The 18,012-nt window shown below is 37.6% G+C and overlaps 1 protein-coding gene and 1 long non-coding RNA gene across 7 annotated transcripts in view; one reads left to right on the top strand and one right to left on the bottom strand.

Moving 5' to 3' along the window:
- ANAPC1 (anaphase promoting complex subunit 1) overlaps positions 1-18,012 on the top strand; it is a 56,971-nt gene that overhangs the window by 23,052 nt on the left and 15,907 nt on the right. For all 6 annotated transcript variants that reach the window (XR_015743278.1, XM_087931569.1, XM_026695930.2 and 3 more), the window contains exons 25-38: positions 254-432; positions 908-1,134; positions 2,928-3,046; positions 4,442-4,713; positions 5,750-5,984; positions 6,878-6,969; positions 7,160-7,294; positions 8,033-8,115; positions 8,857-8,935; positions 10,615-10,689; positions 11,855-11,931; positions 13,861-13,951; positions 15,040-15,093; positions 16,784-16,977. Coding sequence is in view for 5 of the 6 variants with exons in the window: in XM_087931569.1 (XP_087787695.1) it covers positions 254-432; positions 908-1,134; positions 2,928-3,046; positions 4,442-4,713; positions 5,750-5,984; positions 6,878-6,969; positions 7,160-7,294; positions 8,033-8,115; positions 8,857-8,935; positions 10,615-10,689; positions 11,855-11,931; positions 13,861-13,951; positions 15,040-15,093; positions 16,784-16,977 (1,912 nt within the window). In the remaining variant the exon portion in view is untranslated. The remainder of the gene's footprint in view (positions 1-253; positions 433-907; positions 1,135-2,927; positions 3,047-4,441; positions 4,714-5,749; positions 5,985-6,877; positions 6,970-7,159; positions 7,295-8,032; positions 8,116-8,856; positions 8,936-10,614; positions 10,690-11,854; positions 11,932-13,860; positions 13,952-15,039; positions 15,094-16,783; positions 16,978-18,012) is intronic.
- The window catches only part of LOC148127567 (uncharacterized), a 37,972-nt gene that overhangs the window by 8,238 nt on the left and 11,722 nt on the right, over positions 1-18,012 (bottom strand). The gene's annotated exons all lie outside the window — the stretch shown is intronic.

Raw genomic sequence — 18,012 nt, 5'->3', positions numbered from 1 at the left:
GTAGACTGCTGCTTGTAAAATATCCTATTGTTGTCATAGACCAAAATAGATTTTATAGTTTAGTTATTCCAATTTGGTATGGGACAATAATGGGATACCAGAAATATGCATGTCCAGCTTAAGAATAGCCTTGCAGATCTGTTCTGTGGGAAATTTTCTCTTTTTGTTCCTGGGGCTATAAATGGACTTATAGAATATTCTGTAAATATGAATTTACAGAATGTGAAATGATTCCCATTCTCTCTCTAAAAAGGATTCACTTTAAGAGACCTGGAGTCTTTGCCTTTTGGAGTTGCTCTTCCTATTAGAGATGCAATCTATCACTGTCGACAGCAGCCTGCCTCTGATTGGCCGGAAGCAGTGTGCCTTCTGATTGGTCGTCAAGATCTTTCCAAACAGGCTCGTGAGGGAAACCTTCCAAAATGTAAAGCAGTAAGTACTTGAATTTCAAAAAAGCAAAACCAAGAAAATCATTTTCAAGTACCGCGTTCTATAATTTGATGATGTTGATTAGAGGTCTTTTTGTCATTTAAATCAATCTTAAATTTTCCTGGAAAGAAGATCAAACAAATATTTGACTGTGCATCCTTGTAGTCAAAGATAGAGTCAAAGTGCGTATCTCTAGAAAATAAGATGACCTTGATGGAGTAATGCAGGAGCTATTGCCTTGGCAAAAAGGGCTGTGGCTATTTTTAAGTTCAGAACAACCAGATAATATTGGGAAGCAACTGACAGATGTCTCCCTAATTCACTGAACAATAAGAATGAGGAGGTACATCGTGATCAGATTTGCAAGTTTCTGTTGTAATAGCTCATCTCAGTAAAAGTAGATGTAAGCTTTTTTTGTAGAATTGATTCCTTGGTCATGTCCATCTAGTGGGAATGACACAATCTTTCTTTTCCACAGTCTGACCCGCAAATGTTGTCATCTGATATGCCTCCCACCGTGGAGTCAGAGGAGGAAGATGATGGGATGAATGATATGAACCAGGAAGTGATGTCACTGATATGGAGCGAAGACCTGAGAGTGCAAGAGGTGCGCAGGCTTCTACAAAGTGCCCATCCAGTTCGTGTGAATGTAGTTCAGATGCCAGAAGTCAGTGACCATGAATATATTGAAGAAAAAGAAAACCGGTAATTTTTTTTTTTGCCTCTTAAAGTTTCTATACTTTATACAAAGTACAAAGATCTGTATTTTGTTGCATTACAGAACATTATACTGGAAAGTACTGGTTCTCATACTTTTGCCAGAGTAAATCATCATCCTATCTAAGATACTGCATAAATGCCTCCACTATGGCAATTACAGCCCTTGCAGCGTTAGGTAGTTCTTCCCACTTTTTCCCTTGGCTGCTTAAGACAACAGAGTCCACTAATTGGCAAACAAATAGGCCTCTGTTTTTGCTGCCATTAATAGAAGGAAACCATGAAATCTTATCTTACCAAATTGCCATCACTGACTGGCAACTTACATTTCCTCCCTGTTGTCAAAACAGAAACAGTGACATGCAATGAGAGCAGAATAATGGGGCTACCCTAGGAAGCTCAGGCTCTCTGGGTTTTTTTTATGGCTTATATCCTTGCAGGGATATAAGAAAATGTGAAGAAAGAGCTGGATGGTGGCTGAACCACTTCCACTACTACTCATTATAGCTTTTACATGGGGGGGGGGGCGCATATTGAGGGACAGAAAGTGGAGGGAGAAGGAACAGATAGCTTCCCAATCAGACCTGGGAGGACTGATCATAGGTGTTCTCTCCCTTGTTAATGTGTTGCCTATGCATGGGGTAAATCTTTATCCCAGGGAGATTTGGTTGTCTACATGATTTTGGCCACTGCCAAAGTTTGTCTGAGGAAGGAAATGGGTGAACTTGAGGTCACAGCATCTTTTAATGTATGAAGATAAAAAATACCCTGAAGTGACACCAGCAGTGTTCACACAGCACAATGAATCCCAAATTAACCTGTTCTAGCCTAGCATGTTGTGGGAATCTGGCATAATGTAACAGAGCATAATATAAACATGCTAAATGCAGTAGATTAAAACTCCACTAACTTTGTTGTCATTTGATGTTTTTAAGATATTCGACAAACTAAAAAAAAGTACTCTTAAAATTTGGTCTTGAAAATGGGATTTTGAAATAAGCATCTTTCCATAATGTATCAGTGGTAGTCACTATTGAAAGCAGCAGTTGGTATCAATGAATAGAATTTGGAATATTTTCAGATATATAGAGGTAACCAATGAAGATGCTACTGAACTTTTAGCAAATATTTGGAGAGTTATTCAAGGCCTTAATGTAAAAATGAAACATGAAACAGTTTCATAAAGATATAAACATATAGTCATGAAATTAGTATTTCCAGACTATATATTTATATTTTTATGAAGCTTAGTACTGATGCACCTCAGTTATAATTTGAATTAAACCAATAACTTCTTTTACAGTTGTACTATATTCTCTTGTTATTCATTCATATTTATTGAATTTTTAAAGAAATATATATGCTGCTTTTCCCATTTATAAAACAACTTTCCCAAAGCAGCTCACAAAATAGGCATTTTTAAATGGAAGAACTTTGGTTCCTATATACGTTGTGGAACATATTTATTGAGAGCCAGTTTGGTGTAATGATTAAAGTATCAGGATAGAAACTGTGAGACTAATCCTGCCTTAGGCATGAAGCCACCTGAGTGACTTTGGGCCAGTTACTCTCACATCCCAGGAAGCAGGTGATGAATAGCCACTTCTGAAATTGTTTTGCAGAGAAAACTGCAAGGACTCATCAAAGAAGCTGCTAGGAGTCAACACTAACTTAAGAGCACAACCTCCCTCCCCCAGCCCTGAACCATAGTTTTTAATTGGTCCTTAAAATATTTCCATTTGTTTTAAATATTGTTGCTTACACCCTCTTTTCTGTTACAGGCTTCTACAATTATGTCAAAGAACTATGGCTCTCCCTTTGGGAAGGGGGATGTTTACTTTGTTTTCTTATCACCCAGTTCCAACGGAGCCGTTGCCTATTCCTAAATTGAACCTGACAGGTATATTCAGCAGTGTGATGCATAGGTTTGATGCATGCTTGGGTTAAGACATGAAATTACTTATGCTAAAATTGTGTTTTATTAACAGTATTTTACCATGCTAGTTAGGGAATGATAATTGTAGCGTGATGCCTAAAATCGGCATTTTCCTATTAAAGGACACCCCAAATTCCAGCTTTGTTTACTTTGTAGTGCTAGCCTACCTCCGCCTCCAGCCCCATGTTAAGTGCAGCCACTGGCTATCGCACATTTGCCCATCCCAAGCCTTCAGTACATTTGGGGAAAGGGGTATTTATGAACCAGGATCTTTAGATGTTAAACTGATGAATGCACTGTGAGGGAGAGTGCCAGCCAAGACAGGTACAGCAACCACCACATCAATTGCTAAAACTATTTTGTTTACGTATGGTTTACTTGCTTTTGGGACCTGAGAGGTGTTTCATATCCTATAGCCGTGATGGCGAACCTATGACATGCGTGCCACAGGTGGCACGTAGAGCCATCTGTGCCGGCACGTGAACTGCAGGCAAACTTACCTCACTGCACATGTGCGTGACTCACAGCTGATTTTTGGCCAGTGTGAGGCCTTTTTCGGCCTCCCAAAGGCTTGAGGAAAGTTTTTGCAGGCTTTTTTAAGCTTTGTAGGCCGAAAACTAACCCTGTTTCGTCATTTCCAATATTTTCGGAAAAACAGGAAGTGACAAAACGGGGCTAGTTTTCTGCCTACAAAGCTTGCAGAAGCCTGCAGAAACCTTCCTCAAGCCTTTGGGAGGCCAAAAAAGTCCTCAAACCAGCTGAAAATCAACTGTGAGGCACAGTGCAGGTAAGGGGGCAGTGGAGGGTAGGTGGGTGGGATTGTGCACGCATGCGTAGGGGTTGTGGGGGGGCGCATTGTCTTCTGGGTGCCGGCACGCACAATTTTTGGCACAGGAGCCCAAAAAGGTTAGCCACCACTGTCCTATAGAATTGGGAGGTTCTCCCTTGTATATCCACACTGTATCTTGTGATGCATGGAGGATGTTCTTCTTACGCCGCCTCTTCCTGAACTATGCATGTGTAGGATGGGGAAAAAAACTATCCAAACCTGTTCTGTTATTCAAAGTTAATCTAACATTCCTGCATTCTCCTACCTTGCATTTGTAATTGTGATTTTCCTTTTTATTTCCCCTTTGTATTAAATAATCTTTAGATTATTTTCTTTGTTTTGGAGTGCATTTTTTGAAGCACTGAAGCTCCTTGTGTTCAACAGAATTTCTCAAAGTAATTTGTAAAGGGCTGCTGTCAGCGTTTTGGAAGCCCTATTGTACTAAAAAAAAAACCCCAGAATTATAAAACTTGTTTTGTTGTTTTACACTTCTTTAAAAAATAATAATTGTTTTTAATCCTCCTATGTAGGCCGGGCACCCCCTAGGAATACCACAGTGGATCTCAACAGTGGGAACATTGATGTGCCTCCTAATATGGCTTGCTGGGCAAACTTTCACAACGGTGTGGCTGCTGGGTTGAAGATCGCTCCAGCTTCCCAAATAGACTCTGCATGGATTGTCTATAACAAACCCAAAAACGCCGAACTTGCCAATGAGTACGCAGGCTTCCTCATGGCTCTGGGTTTGAATGGCCATCTCACAAAACTTGCAACTCTCAATATCCATGACTACTTAACAAAGGTGAGGCCATAATTCAAAAGTAAGAGGTAGACAATGTTTTCTTTGGGTCAATATATATGTTATCATCTTTATATTGAGATAGATAGGATTCTCACACTAAAAGCCACTTCACAACTGAATAGGGCCACTGATTAACAGAATAGTCGATTTCCTAACCATTTAATTCACTGTAGTGATTGGTATGGACATTGCATTAGTCATACAATTTTAATTATATTATTAGTTATAATGCCAAATCTGTATTGTGGGTAGTTTTCTTGTATTGACGGTAACATGATGGTTCCTAATGCAAGCTTCACACATATATTACACTGAATATTAATGCTTTTATGAATTTTTACAGAATTATCTACGCTGCAATTTTGACAGCAGTTTTTATATTTGTAGCAGATGTTGTAGTAAGCTACTATTAATATATCATTAATGTTAATATAAATTGCAGTGCAGTTTAAGAACCATGTCACTAACCCATAAAATAAGCTCTTGGGTTGTTTCCAGTTGTAGCTTGTAATAGTAAAAGTACATCTCTTCAATATCTGATTTTTGTGGATCTCCTCCTTTCCATTGTGGCCTTTCCCCATCAGAAATCTCTCCAGCCAAAAGAACTACAGTTCTTCGGTGGAGATTATTTCGCCTTACATGAGCATGTTTCCCATGAACCAGAGAATCCCCATTGCTCCCAAGGATATATGAATGTTTAAAAGCTTAGAACATTTTGCAATTAGTTTTAATTTTGAGTATATGATGCACAGTATGTGTGCTTTTGTGTACAGATAGAACTCATTTAGCAACCACAATTGGGACTGGGAAGTTAGCTGTTAAGCAAAGCAGTCACTGAGTAAAATCATAACTATGCTTAGGATCTTATATCAGCTTTGCTTTACAGCAAATGTTATAAATGCAATAATTGGTTGTAAAGTTTACCGATGTAACTGTGAACGAGCAATAAACGAGGCAGATGTTGAACGAAGACTGCCCGTATTGCTTTGAATTCATTCATGCTTCTGATCAAGATGTTTTTTCCCCCTAATGGCAGGGTCATGAAATGATGAGCATTGGGCTGTTGCTAGGCGTTTCTGCTGCTAAGTTGGGCACAATGGATATGTCTATCACCCGGCTGCTCAGTATCCACATACCGGCTCTTTTGCCTCCGACTTCCACCGAGCTGGATGTTCCACATAATGTCCAAGTGGCGGCTGTGATAGGAATAGGCTTGGTGTACCAAGGGACAGCTCATAGGCATACTGCTGAAGTTCTCTTGTCAGAAATAGGTAAGGAGGAAGCCAGTTGGGATTAGATCTGTATTCTACACAAGGCAACCGTGGTCTGAATGATTTACGTGCTGCTGTCTTACTAAAGGTGACAACTTAAGCTAAGACAAGGGAAACTGTTAAAGTGGCTGAGGTGAATGCTTAACTAAATTATCAATCAATCAAATTTATGCAGCTGCCTATCTCATGAGAAGTGTCTCTGAATGCGTGCAACGATCTAATAAAAAACATTCCTAAAGGCAAGCATTAAAAGTATAAAAAGTCAACATTAAAAATAGAAGTTAATAAAAGTGCACAAATCCCAGGCGGTGAAAGAATGAATGTATTATCCGCCTCCATAGTGAAGCCAAACATATCTCAGGTTCCCTGGGACCCCCAAGCCTGCTCAGGGGCTCTTGAGGAGCTTCTGGAATATCAAGAGGAAAGAAGCTAACCCAATATGGGGGTGGGGGTGGGGTGGGGGAGATCTTCCATCAGGTGGGTGCCATGGCAGCAAAAGCACACCTCCTGGGACTTACCAAATATAAGCCCCTTGCTCCATCCTAGCTGCTTTTTCCATTTCCACTATTTTTCTTCCCTCATCGTTAGTTCTTGGTAGTTTTCCTTGCTTGTTCTTAATTTATTTGTAATCGTTGTTTCTTGTTCTTAATATGGGACAAAGTACTTTGCATAAAACACTCCAGATTCCCCATTTTACCAGGATTTTGAAAGAGATGTTGGCTAGTTCCAGTTATCTTACAAAATGAGTTGAAATGTAAAAAATGGTCTCAACATCTGAGGACCATTAGTTGTGTCTAAGCTTTTTAGTTCAGATATATTGAATAAAAATGGAATGTTAGTTTACTCATTTTAAAAGTTGATTAATAGTTGGATTTATGTATATATTTATTCAGGGCGTCCTCCAGGTCCTGAAATGGAATATTGCACTGACAGAGAGTCCTATTCACTGGCTGCTGGCTTAGCTTTGGGCATGGTTTGTCTTGGGGTAAGTGTGCTTTTTCCCCCTTCTCAATTTTTATGTCATGTCAAATTGTTTGCTGTATTTTCCTTCAGAAACTGCAAATGCCAATTTGCTGACCAAGTTGCATATTTCAGTTTCCTTGCAAATACGTGAGTTGAATTGGATCACATTTTTTCCGAGTACAGAAAGTAAATAACACGAGTTTCTTCCTCAGCATGGCAGCAATTTGATAGGCATGTCTGATCTGAATGTGCCGGAGCAGCTTTATCAATATATGGTTGGTGGCCACCGGCGTTTTCAAGCTGGTATGCACCGTGAAAAACACAAATCTCCAAGCTATCAAATTAAGGTACTGTTTTTATTTTTCCAACATTGTATCTTACAGAGAATCAAATCTATTTACCTAAGTAATATCTACATCACCTGACATTAACACTACAGAGAATGCAGTATGGGCAACATAAATTTTTTGTCCATTTCTGCTTTTTGTTAGAGCATTTATTTGCACATGTCACAAAACAGTTTCATTGGATCATCCACATTACTACTTATAAAGCCCAGTTCCATGTTTAATATGGAACTTTCTCAAGTATTTTCCTTGCTTTTTAAGCTTTGGTAGATTCTTCCTGTAATTGACACTGAGAATAATCTCAAAGAATAGGAGAAAGAGTTGCAACAACAGCAACCTCCAGATAAGAGAAATCTGAGTCCAAAGCAAGAATAAAGCTTGAAAAAGTGACTCTCCTTCCCTAGTTCTCTTTAGGATAAAAGCAGAGAGTGGGAAGGCACATGTAAAATTGCAAGATTCTGTTCCTGTAATCCTATAAACATGTTGCACATTTAATTTTCCATGCAGTATTACATCACACACATTTTTTGCAAACGCCTTCCTAATTACAGTATGCAGTTTTGACTTGAGAACTGCTTCATAGACTTCATGGAAAAGTAAAGAATATGGTTCTCATATTGAATTAGGAAATGTAAATTAGTTCATAGCACACTAAATGAAAGTATCCCTCATCCATAGATATTTTCAGTACACATCCATCAGTATAGGATTTAAACTGAATGTATGTTTTATTAACAGGAAGGAGATACTATAAACGTGGATGTAACTTGCCCAGGTGCAACTTTGGCATTAGCCATGATCTATCTCAAGACCAACAACAGGTATGAGGCTAGGAGATACGGCTAAGTGTATGGCACACTTAGGATCAGAGGATAGTCTTGTGTTTAGATTATAGCAAACTACAATAGTACAAACTTTTGGGTCTTAAGAAAAAATAGTCATGTTACTCTTCCCAAGTCTATTTGTTCCTATCCTAGTTGCCTTTAAGCATAAATGGTTAACTGCATTGGTTAGATTCAATTTCACAGCTCTGCTTCAGAGCATGCTATTGCTCAAGCAACTTTTTAAAGTAGCAATCTTTTTTTTTCCTGGGATTGTATGGAAGCTGTAGATGGTGAAAGAGTGCAGTACAGGATTTGCCTAAAGCGTTCCTTTATACAGCATTTCCATTGTTTACTGTATACTAGTATCAAATTAGCATTTTGAAGCACTTATATTTTTGTTAAAATGGTAATTTAAAGTATTAATGCTTAAGGGTAGTTCCCCCTTCAGAGAGTTCTCTCTGGGATATGTTAGAGGCTTTAGCGTTTAGTAAATATAAGAAAAATTTGCAATTCAGGCTGAGCAAGAAGCATTGACCCCATTGTATCTTTCTTAACGTGCAAGGACTGTAGTAGCTGGACAGTGGATCTGGGAGATAAAGGAAAAATATATACCATATAGCCATAGCAAACTCAGCCACTTAAGATGCTTCCACTTAAGATGCATTGAAGCATTTTCCCATGCTTCATTAGGCAAGCAACTTTAATTTAGAATTCTGCTTTTATCTTATATTTTGTTAGGTCGATTGCTGATTGGCTTTGTGCTCCAGACACAATGTATTTGTTGGACTTTGTAAAACCAGAATTCCTTTTACTGAGGGTATGTTTATAGTTTGCCTTTATTCTATTAGGAAAGGAAGCAGCTCAAAACAAAGTTAGTGTGCACTGTTATATCAAATCTGTTTAAATGTGCTATAGATTATCTTGCCAGGTAGTTCAATCACTCATTCCAGTGTTCCTCTGTAGGCTTTTTATTGATGATGTACTTAAAAGCACAGAGTTCCATCCTGCCACAGTTCAGCTCATTTTGTGTTTTACATGCAAGACTTGCTATGGCTAACAGAGGTAATAGACAGCAAAGTACCACAAGTCTGCAATATTTTATATTCATAGTCCATGTGACTCAGTATAGTTCATACCATTTATGAAATCATCCCTTTAAGTTTTTCAGCAACATACATTTAAATCCGATAGAATTGCACGGCTTAGTTGAATCTAAGAAAGCTGTTGCCTGAAAAATAAAGCATCGTGTATATTGTATTCCAAAATGCCAAACGTATTTCTAGACCTAATCTGCTTGGCAAAATTACGATGGATCCATCTGTGTCACTACAAACACCATTAGGCTGTGATTGGCATCCCCCATTGTTCTTTCTGTGAGGTTTATGCTCAAATTTCAGATATACTTAAATTAAACTTAAGAAGGGCTCATTGCTGGTTTTAAAATTTTATGCTGGCAATGACAGAAGTGTATCTAAATGTTTTTTAACCATAAACATTTAAAAAAAGCTTCCCCACAAAGATGTTGGCAATTTTATCTTAATTATTTTCTTCCAAATATTTCTAGATAATTCCTGACAGTTTGATATTTCCCTACAGTGAGAAAAGAAGCACAGAAATCAATTTATTCTAATAAAGGATTAAATTTAGCCAGACGTATCTTGTATCATTTTTGACTAAAAAACCTGGTTATGATTTGGTAGAAATAGAATAACAACTCACATTTGCTAATTAAAAATGATCAATCCATAAAATTCAGAAATGTGGTAACATCGTTTCAAACTAACATTAAATGTCATAAACTTTGGGGATCCAAGGTATATTTCACAAAAATGTATGCCTTTTAATTAAGTTTGTGAGCCTAGAAAGATGTTATCAGATGACTCCTGATTTGGGACTACCGTAGATTAATCTCTGTAATTTAAAAAATGAAAAACTAAAATAGCCTATGTTCAAAGAGGCATTTTTCATTTATAAATATAAAATGAGTATTCTCTCACTTTTCAACGAGTTGATTACATGTTGATTTCTTCAGTTACATTGACCACCAGGAGACAGATACCGTGTTACTGGTTTTGTACTGCTTGGAATTCATGGGTTCAGTTTTCCAGTAGAGAATTGAAGTCGAAAGAATAACATTTGGCTTCTTATATCTAATAAATCCCAAATAGGACAAAAACTGATTATGTAATGCTTGTCTCCTAGTGGTCGATGTAACTGAAAACAGCAAATAGGATATACACTGTGCAAAATTAAGAGGTATTTCTCCCTGTTCCAAGGTGTATATATGTGTGAGTCTGAAAATAATGTAACACTCTGTACATGGGAGCATGACAGAATGTAACACCTGTATCTGCTCCGAGAGCTCAAGGATAGGTGGATTGTATATATCATTCTAATAGATTTTTTTTTCTGATTTCTTAAATCACTTTAGTTTCTGACCTCATTATCATAACTTAATTTTTTAACCCTCTTGATTGTCATTTTTCTTACTTGAAGACACTTGCTCGATGCTTGATTTTGTGGGATGATATAATACCCAGTTCAAAGTGGATTGACAGCAATGTGCCACAAGTAAGTTGCTGCTTTTCAGTATGCTTGTTACATATAATCAACATTTTCTGCCTTCGAATAATACTTTGTACACTTGTGTCCTTAGATCATGGCTAGCTGCTTCTGAACCTCAATCTATTACAAATGAATTTTTTTATTTAGCATGTGGCACTAACAAATGAATAGGAGGGTAGGAATACTCCATGGCATTTAGTTAATTTGTGTGAAAAGATATTCAGCTTCTTTAGGTCTTAGCATATATAAGCATATGTATGCATATACTAAACTGCATTTTAGAAAAGCCTATGTGGCTGCAGAATGTTTAGAGTAACAGTGTGGTGAAATAATTAAAATGTGTGATGGGTATTTCGGAGACACAGCTTCTGGTCAATTCTCAACCAGGGAAGGTGTCTAGGTCACTTTAAGTCAATCTCTCCTGGCCAAATCTACTCAAGAAAGTTTTTATGAATAAAATGAGAGCTGTATATGTTGCCTTGGGGTACTGAATAAATGACTGGATATAAAGCTAGCAAGCAGACAAACTTATTTGGGCAACAATTGTATAGTGTCTATTAATCTCCCAAGAAACACCAGAATTTATTTCAGCATAGACTGAAAGTCACTTTTCTTATATGGAATCAGTTAGGCAGGATTGTACATAAGATCCTGTTGTGATTGTGACTCTATAATGTAGACTTGCAAGATGCTGAGAATCTCACTTTATTCCCATCTTGATAAACAGTTCATAAATTGAATAAAATGTGAGTGGTTCTTTCAGAAGTCAAACTTCTAGAAATCTGAGAAACCTGCTCATCTTTCCCCCCACTGTAGCTTAATAATTTAGTTGGAAATAAGTCCCAGGCTATGTTGCTTGCATTATCCAGAACCCTTCCTAAACGGAACTCAAGGTGGCAGCAATGAGAGAATGTGATTTTTAGGTTCAGAGAACCTTTCTTGTAGAGGATGTTCTGTGGTAGGACAGGAAAGAGTGAATCTGTGAAAATTGCTTCCACCCTTGCCCTTGACAATCTGGTAACTTCCCAATATATTGCATTGCAATATGTACCATCTCTCCCAGCCACAGAAGGCTGATCGATTGTGTCCTTTGTAATAAAAGATTTAATTTAAGACTGCAGATGCCTTTTGTAAAATTGAGTCACCAATTGCAGTTATTACATTTCCACAGATTGTGAGAGAGAACAGTGTCTCCCTTCATGCAACTGAGATGCCATCATCGGAAGATCTTAATTTGGAGACCTTGGCGTAAGTCATCGTGCTCACTCTTGTAGAATCCTTAAGCAGCTGAAATAAAGGACAGCTCTCAGGCTTATAATAATAGCAATAAGACATATATACCACTTCATAGTGCGTCACAGCACATTCTAAGTGGTTTACAGAATCAGTCTAATTCTCCCAACAATCTGGATCCTCATTTTACTGACTTCAGTAGGATGGAAGGCTGAGTCAACCTTGAACTGGGTAGGATTGAACTCCTGGCAGTGGGTAGAGTCAACCTGCAATATTGCATTCTAACTACTGTGCCACTACGGCTCTATACACATTCATTTCTATGTAAAAATTGCTACAAAGTAAAAATAAATAAGTAAATGCCAGAAACTTGAAAATATATACTAGTCCCGTTTTTGAAATCGGACTAGTGATGCCATGTGGATGAAATAGAGGGCAGCACTTATTATATTGCAAATACAATATGAGGAAGTACCTTTGGAGATGATTATATACAGGTATTTCTGTTTGTTGAATTTCTGGAAGAGAATAATACATGGAGTTGGCATTTTGCCCTACATTAGGCTTTCCCATCTGTTGATGTTAGCTATATCAACTATCAATGCAGATCCCAAGGATATTTCCCCAGCTTGTGGCAACATAGAGACTCTAGGCTAATTCCTCTTTTAACACACCCTCAGACTTCGCCACTCCTTCTCCTACATTGTAATCATTATACTTTTCAAGTATTAAAATTATTATACTACTTTTCAAATGTTATTACTAAGTAGAGAAAAATGCTGATTTCTGGCTTAGTCTCATAATACAGCTGGAAAGGTCTCCTAGTTCAAATCAGAGGTTTCTGCAGTACATCTGATAATTGAGACGACGACTTGTGTGAATCCCAAAATTGCTTGTTTACTTTCACATTTCTCATTGGATGCAACAAACCGGTTCATAAGAAACCTAGTAGATTGCATATCATTTAACAGAATGCATTTAATTTGAAGATGAGGGTAGATTGGTACTTTGGGACCTAATGGGATTTGTAAAATCGAAACCTGTTAAAAAGAGAGGTGGCCGGTGGCCATTAATCTAGTATTTCAATGAATCTGTTTGAAGATGGCTTTTAAAACAAATCAGATTCATATCTTTGGAAACAACAGTCTGTGTATGACTCAGCTACTTTCTAAGCAAACAGAACTGCAGTAAGTAGTAAACAAGAAGGAGGTGTAGAGAAAGTGGATACATCTCTTAAGTGATTCTTTGCAGTAGTAGGAAATATATTTTTCAACCTCTTTGTTTAGGACCTCTGTTTCTAAATTTGCATTAGATGAAATTAATGCAGTTGGTCCAGGAAGACTCATAGAGTAATGAAAAGGGAGCTAGATGGCTCTCAATATTTCATTTTCTTGTTTTCTTCCTGGACCAGTCTTCATTCCATTTCTCCTTCTTTGGAAAACCAGGATTGGAGCCTCTGTGGTGCAGTGGTTAGAGTGCAGTACTGCAAGCTATGTCTGCAGCCAGCTGCCTACAATTTGGCAGTTCAAATCCCACCAAGCTCCAGGTTGACTCAGCCTTCCATCCTTCTGAGGTGGGTAAAATGAGGACCCAGATTGTTGGGGGCAATATGCTGACTCTGTAAACCACTTAGAGAGGGCTGTAAAGCACTATTAAAGCGGTATATAAGTCTAAGTGCTATTGCTATTAACTATATAAAAAAGGCATAATCATCTTGTCTGATTCAATAGTCACTAAGCTAAGTTATTTCAAGGCATTTCCTCAGAGACATTCATGCCTTAAGTATGCCACTCCAGAATTTAAGAGAATGCAGCTTACCTACTGCAGAAGGATCTGGAGCCATTGCTGTTTCCCCCTCTTTTTTAACAATTGAGGAAATGCAGGGCACTATAATTTATCCTTCAGAATATTTCAAAAACATTCATATTAAGTGTTTCTTTCTAGGCAGGCTCATGTCTATATCATTGCTGGTTCCTGTTTGTCCCTGGGTTTTCGATTTGCTGGTTCAGAAAATCTGGCCGCATTTAACTGTTTGGTAAGTAGATTAATAGCTAATTAGTGTTTGATGTGATCTGTGCAGCTGGGACATTTTGCAAGTTCAGAGTACCTTACTATGATTGAAAAACCCTGTTTCCATTTGGTTGAAAAACAAATGAGCATGTCAGGCTTCATGAATGCAAGGATACCTGTGGAAATCTAATGCACGAAAGTTGAAGAGAGTAGATCAAGGGAGCCCTCTTTTAGCTCATGACTAAAGTAATGGTAGTGTTTGGGCGTCTCATGACTGGGACAAATGCTCACTGATATTTTTAGCTTATTTGAAATAATATTTTTAAAAGTCACAGCAAATAAATCTATATGTAACTCTTTTCAAGAAAAGTTTGAGGGTTTTCTTAAGGAAATATTTCTAGTATTAATTTGCTTGATTTTTCATCAACTTTTGATCCCTGAGTTTTTGCTAGTTAATTTAGATAAAAAGATACTGTGCACATCTGTTTTTCTTAGTACATAGCATTATTCTATAGCAATATAGTTGCCTTCTTTTAAACTCTTCTCTCTTTGACTCTCCCCAGAGTCTTTCCCCAATGATCAGTTATTTCACTTTTCCCCAGTTAAATTCTTGTTGCTGTCTAGGGATAGTGGAAATTGCAGTCCAGAACTTCTGGACAACACTGAGTTGGGGAAGGTGGAATTAGTATTTTAACTAGCTGTACTGTTGGACAGCTAGCTAACATAATAATCTGTTCCTTAACTATCAGACAGCAATTTAAAATGGAGTAGAAATGACAATGCTTATCTTTCAGTGTATTTAAAAACACAACACTACAAAATGTAGTATACAATATTGTGCAGCTGAATGTTTGTATTTTAGAGAATTTCATGAGACTGGGACCATAAATGAGAAGACATTCTTCTTTGCCTGATAGAGATTCTTGCCTTAGCTAGATGAACCTCAAATATATTTAACACTGATTCTATGAAAGAGGGGAAATTCCTTACGGGTAGCACTGTAGCAGAAGGTCTAGTTTGCATGACTGGAATCTCTCAGTTCTCTTTCCATTCTATGCTTTTGTTTTTTTCGTTGCCATAATATATTTGCTCATCTTGAATTTCTCTTTCTAGTTTGCATTTGCAAAAGATTTCATGAAGTGTTTATCGTCAGCTACAGCTTCTATTGTAAGTTTTAAAAAATTCACTATGGTATTAGTAAAAGTGAAGTTTTATACTAGCATTCTTGTTTAAATTGATTGTGGTTTATTAGATCAAACTACCTCACAGAAAATTCTATGTTGCCTTATCTTTCCATGTCCATGCATACATACTTAAAATACTAGTAATAATAAACTACACAAGTTGCTTCAGTAATATGAATGCAAAAAAACCATATATTCTTTCTGGAAAGAATCATATTTTTAAATTAGATACGGTGTAAGTCATATACTACGAAAGAGAGAATTTTGTGTCTTAACATTATTAATAACACCGTTCCTCCATTTTAGTAGGGAAAATAACTTTGGGGATTCTATCAAATTATTAGGAAAGCCTTGTTATACAGGATAATCATAGTAAAGAAATGTTGAGATCTACTAGACATACAGTAGAACCAGATGCCATATAAAGCAACTCCTGGTTTGGGGGAGGGATAAGAGGCAGGAGAAATGAAAATAATGCATTTAGGATGCATTATTATTAGCAACTAGGACGATTAAATGCCTGGAAACTAAAACATGAAGAACAGTTGCAAGAACTGGGTATAGTTAGTCTAGACTAGAGGAAAGACGGACGAGATGTGACATGATAGCAGTATTTCAGAATTTGAGGGGCTGCCACAAAGAAAAGGGGGTCAGCGTATTCTCCAAAGCACCAGAGGGCAGGACAAGATACAATGGATGGAATCTAATCAAAGAGAGAAGCAACCTGGAATTAAGGAGAAATTTCCTAACAGTGACGACAATTAACTGGTGGGACTGTTAGCCTTCAAGAGGTTGTGGGTGCTTCATCACTGGAGGTTTTTAAGAAGAGACTGGACAGCATTTGAGATTTATCAGGCTGGTAGGAATTCATACTCCTCTCAAAAGTAATATCCATTCATTCTCTCCCCCCGCCAACGGTTCTTAATTTTAGTAGTTAATTTTATAACTACTAATATTTCTAGTCTTAAATAATTGGCAGCACAAATCCCTTGATGATTACTAGTAGAGACAATTTGTCTTTTAGCTGCTCTGCTTAGATTGCGATGGACATTTTTTGTTGGCTGGGAGCTGGTGAACTTAGAATGGAATAACAGAGTTGGAAGGGACCTTGGAGGTCTTGTAGTCCAACCTCTTGCTTAGGCAGGAAACCCTAGACCATTTCAGACAAATGGTTATCCTATTTCTTCTTAAAAACTTCCAGTGTTGGAGCATTTACTTAATTACTTAATGGTGTTTTTATTATGTTTACCGGTCAGGGGCTGTAGTTATATGACTGTAATAGGGTAACTTTATTGGAGGCGGTGGGGAGTAGATTTTCAGCTTGTTTCTTTCAGTGTTTAAGTGATGGGAAAGAACTTTAGCATTTAATACAAAGCTTGATTTGCATCCACAAAAAAAATACCTGACTGTTAAAAATCAGTATTTTCCCACTGACTGATGATGGAGTGATTCTGGGCACCGGGTTTGGGTGCCTAGGTACAGGATGTGGGTTGCTTATTATTGGTATAAATGATTTCTTTTTCAAAGTAAGTATTGCGGAAGTTGGTGTGCTTTATATAGTCTGTCATTTGCTAAAATTAGTTTCTCTAAAGATTGCAATCTTGCCAGCTTAGAAGCATATTTAGAATGTGCAAAAGTAAGTATAAAAAAACAATCTCTTCCATATTTCTTAGGCTGGACACTATAATCTAGAGACTTGTCTGAGTGTGGTATTGCTTTCCCTTGCAATGGTGATGGCAGGATCTGGGAACCTGAAGGTTCTTCAGCTCTGTCGTTTTCTACACAAGAAGACTGGTGGAGAAATGAACTATGGATTTCATATGGCACACCATATGGCTCTGGGACTCCTCTTTCTGGGAGGAGGAAGGTAATCTGTGATTTGAAAAAGAATCTTCTGCTCCTTAAGCCTTTATATTTCCATGCATATAAACATCCAGAATACAAACAAACAAACCCTGAAGAATCTAAGATCTCTTTGCGATTAACCTTGGTATACAGATAGGCTGCAAGGAAGGATATATATCTTTGTATCCACAGTATTGTTTAGTTATATAAATTTAGGATAATCATAGCATTGTGAGAACACCAGTCTTTAGATTGGTTGTTTTATTCAAGGAGTAACAAAAACATGGAAACATTGAAAGGGATCTCATAAGAGCATTTTCAGTACTGGCACTTTCCCCGATGGTCTTTCACTGCTTTGTTAAGACTTGACTTAATCAGACAGTCTATAAATTTTATCTGATATTTATGTGTTCTACTTTCTCACCTTTATGGTGTAAAGGTGACTTTTAAAAACCACATCCCCTTGTATTGGTTTTACTGTTTATCCTCATGCTGTGTAATCATAAGTACAGGTACAAGAAAGACAGGATATAATATATATATATATATATATATATATATATATAAATAAAATTTATATATGTTTTCTTAAGTTTTCACGGGTACTTACATGTATGGTATTCAGCTTTATTCGGGTATTTTCCCACGTCATTGTGGTTGTGCTTTTAAAGTTGTAGCAATGTTTCAGCAGAATCTCATCTGCCATTCATCATCTTCAGGCTTCTGTCTTCGGCTTTGTGCTTCTTGGAGTAATGTGAGCTTGCAGCTGCTTCTTCCTTTCAACTGCTAGTGGGGGTGTGACTTGATTGGGTGGGGGCTTGGCTGTGTTCTCATTGGTTGGGGGTTTGGCTGTGTTCTGATTGGCTGGGGGTGTGTTCTGTTCAGGTGGGGGCTTGGTTGTGCTCAGGTTAGTCTTAGTTGCCAGGGGATTTGAGCTGGTGAGCTGTGATTCTGTTCTTTGGCTTCGCGTTCGTGGTCGTGCCACATCTTCATGGTGGGCGTCCATTCGTTTCATGTATGGGTCAGAGGGCTTTGAAATGGGTAGTGATGCAGCTGC

This window comes from Pseudonaja textilis, chromosome 1, assembly GCF_049901715.1.
Source record: "Pseudonaja textilis isolate UNSWEBS1 chromosome 1, rPseTex1.2, whole genome shotgun sequence".
Lineage (NCBI taxonomy): Eukaryota > Metazoa > Chordata > Lepidosauria > Squamata > Elapidae > Pseudonaja > Pseudonaja textilis.
Note: the sequence above shows the minus strand (reverse complement) of the source record. Positions and strands in the feature narration are given on the sequence as shown.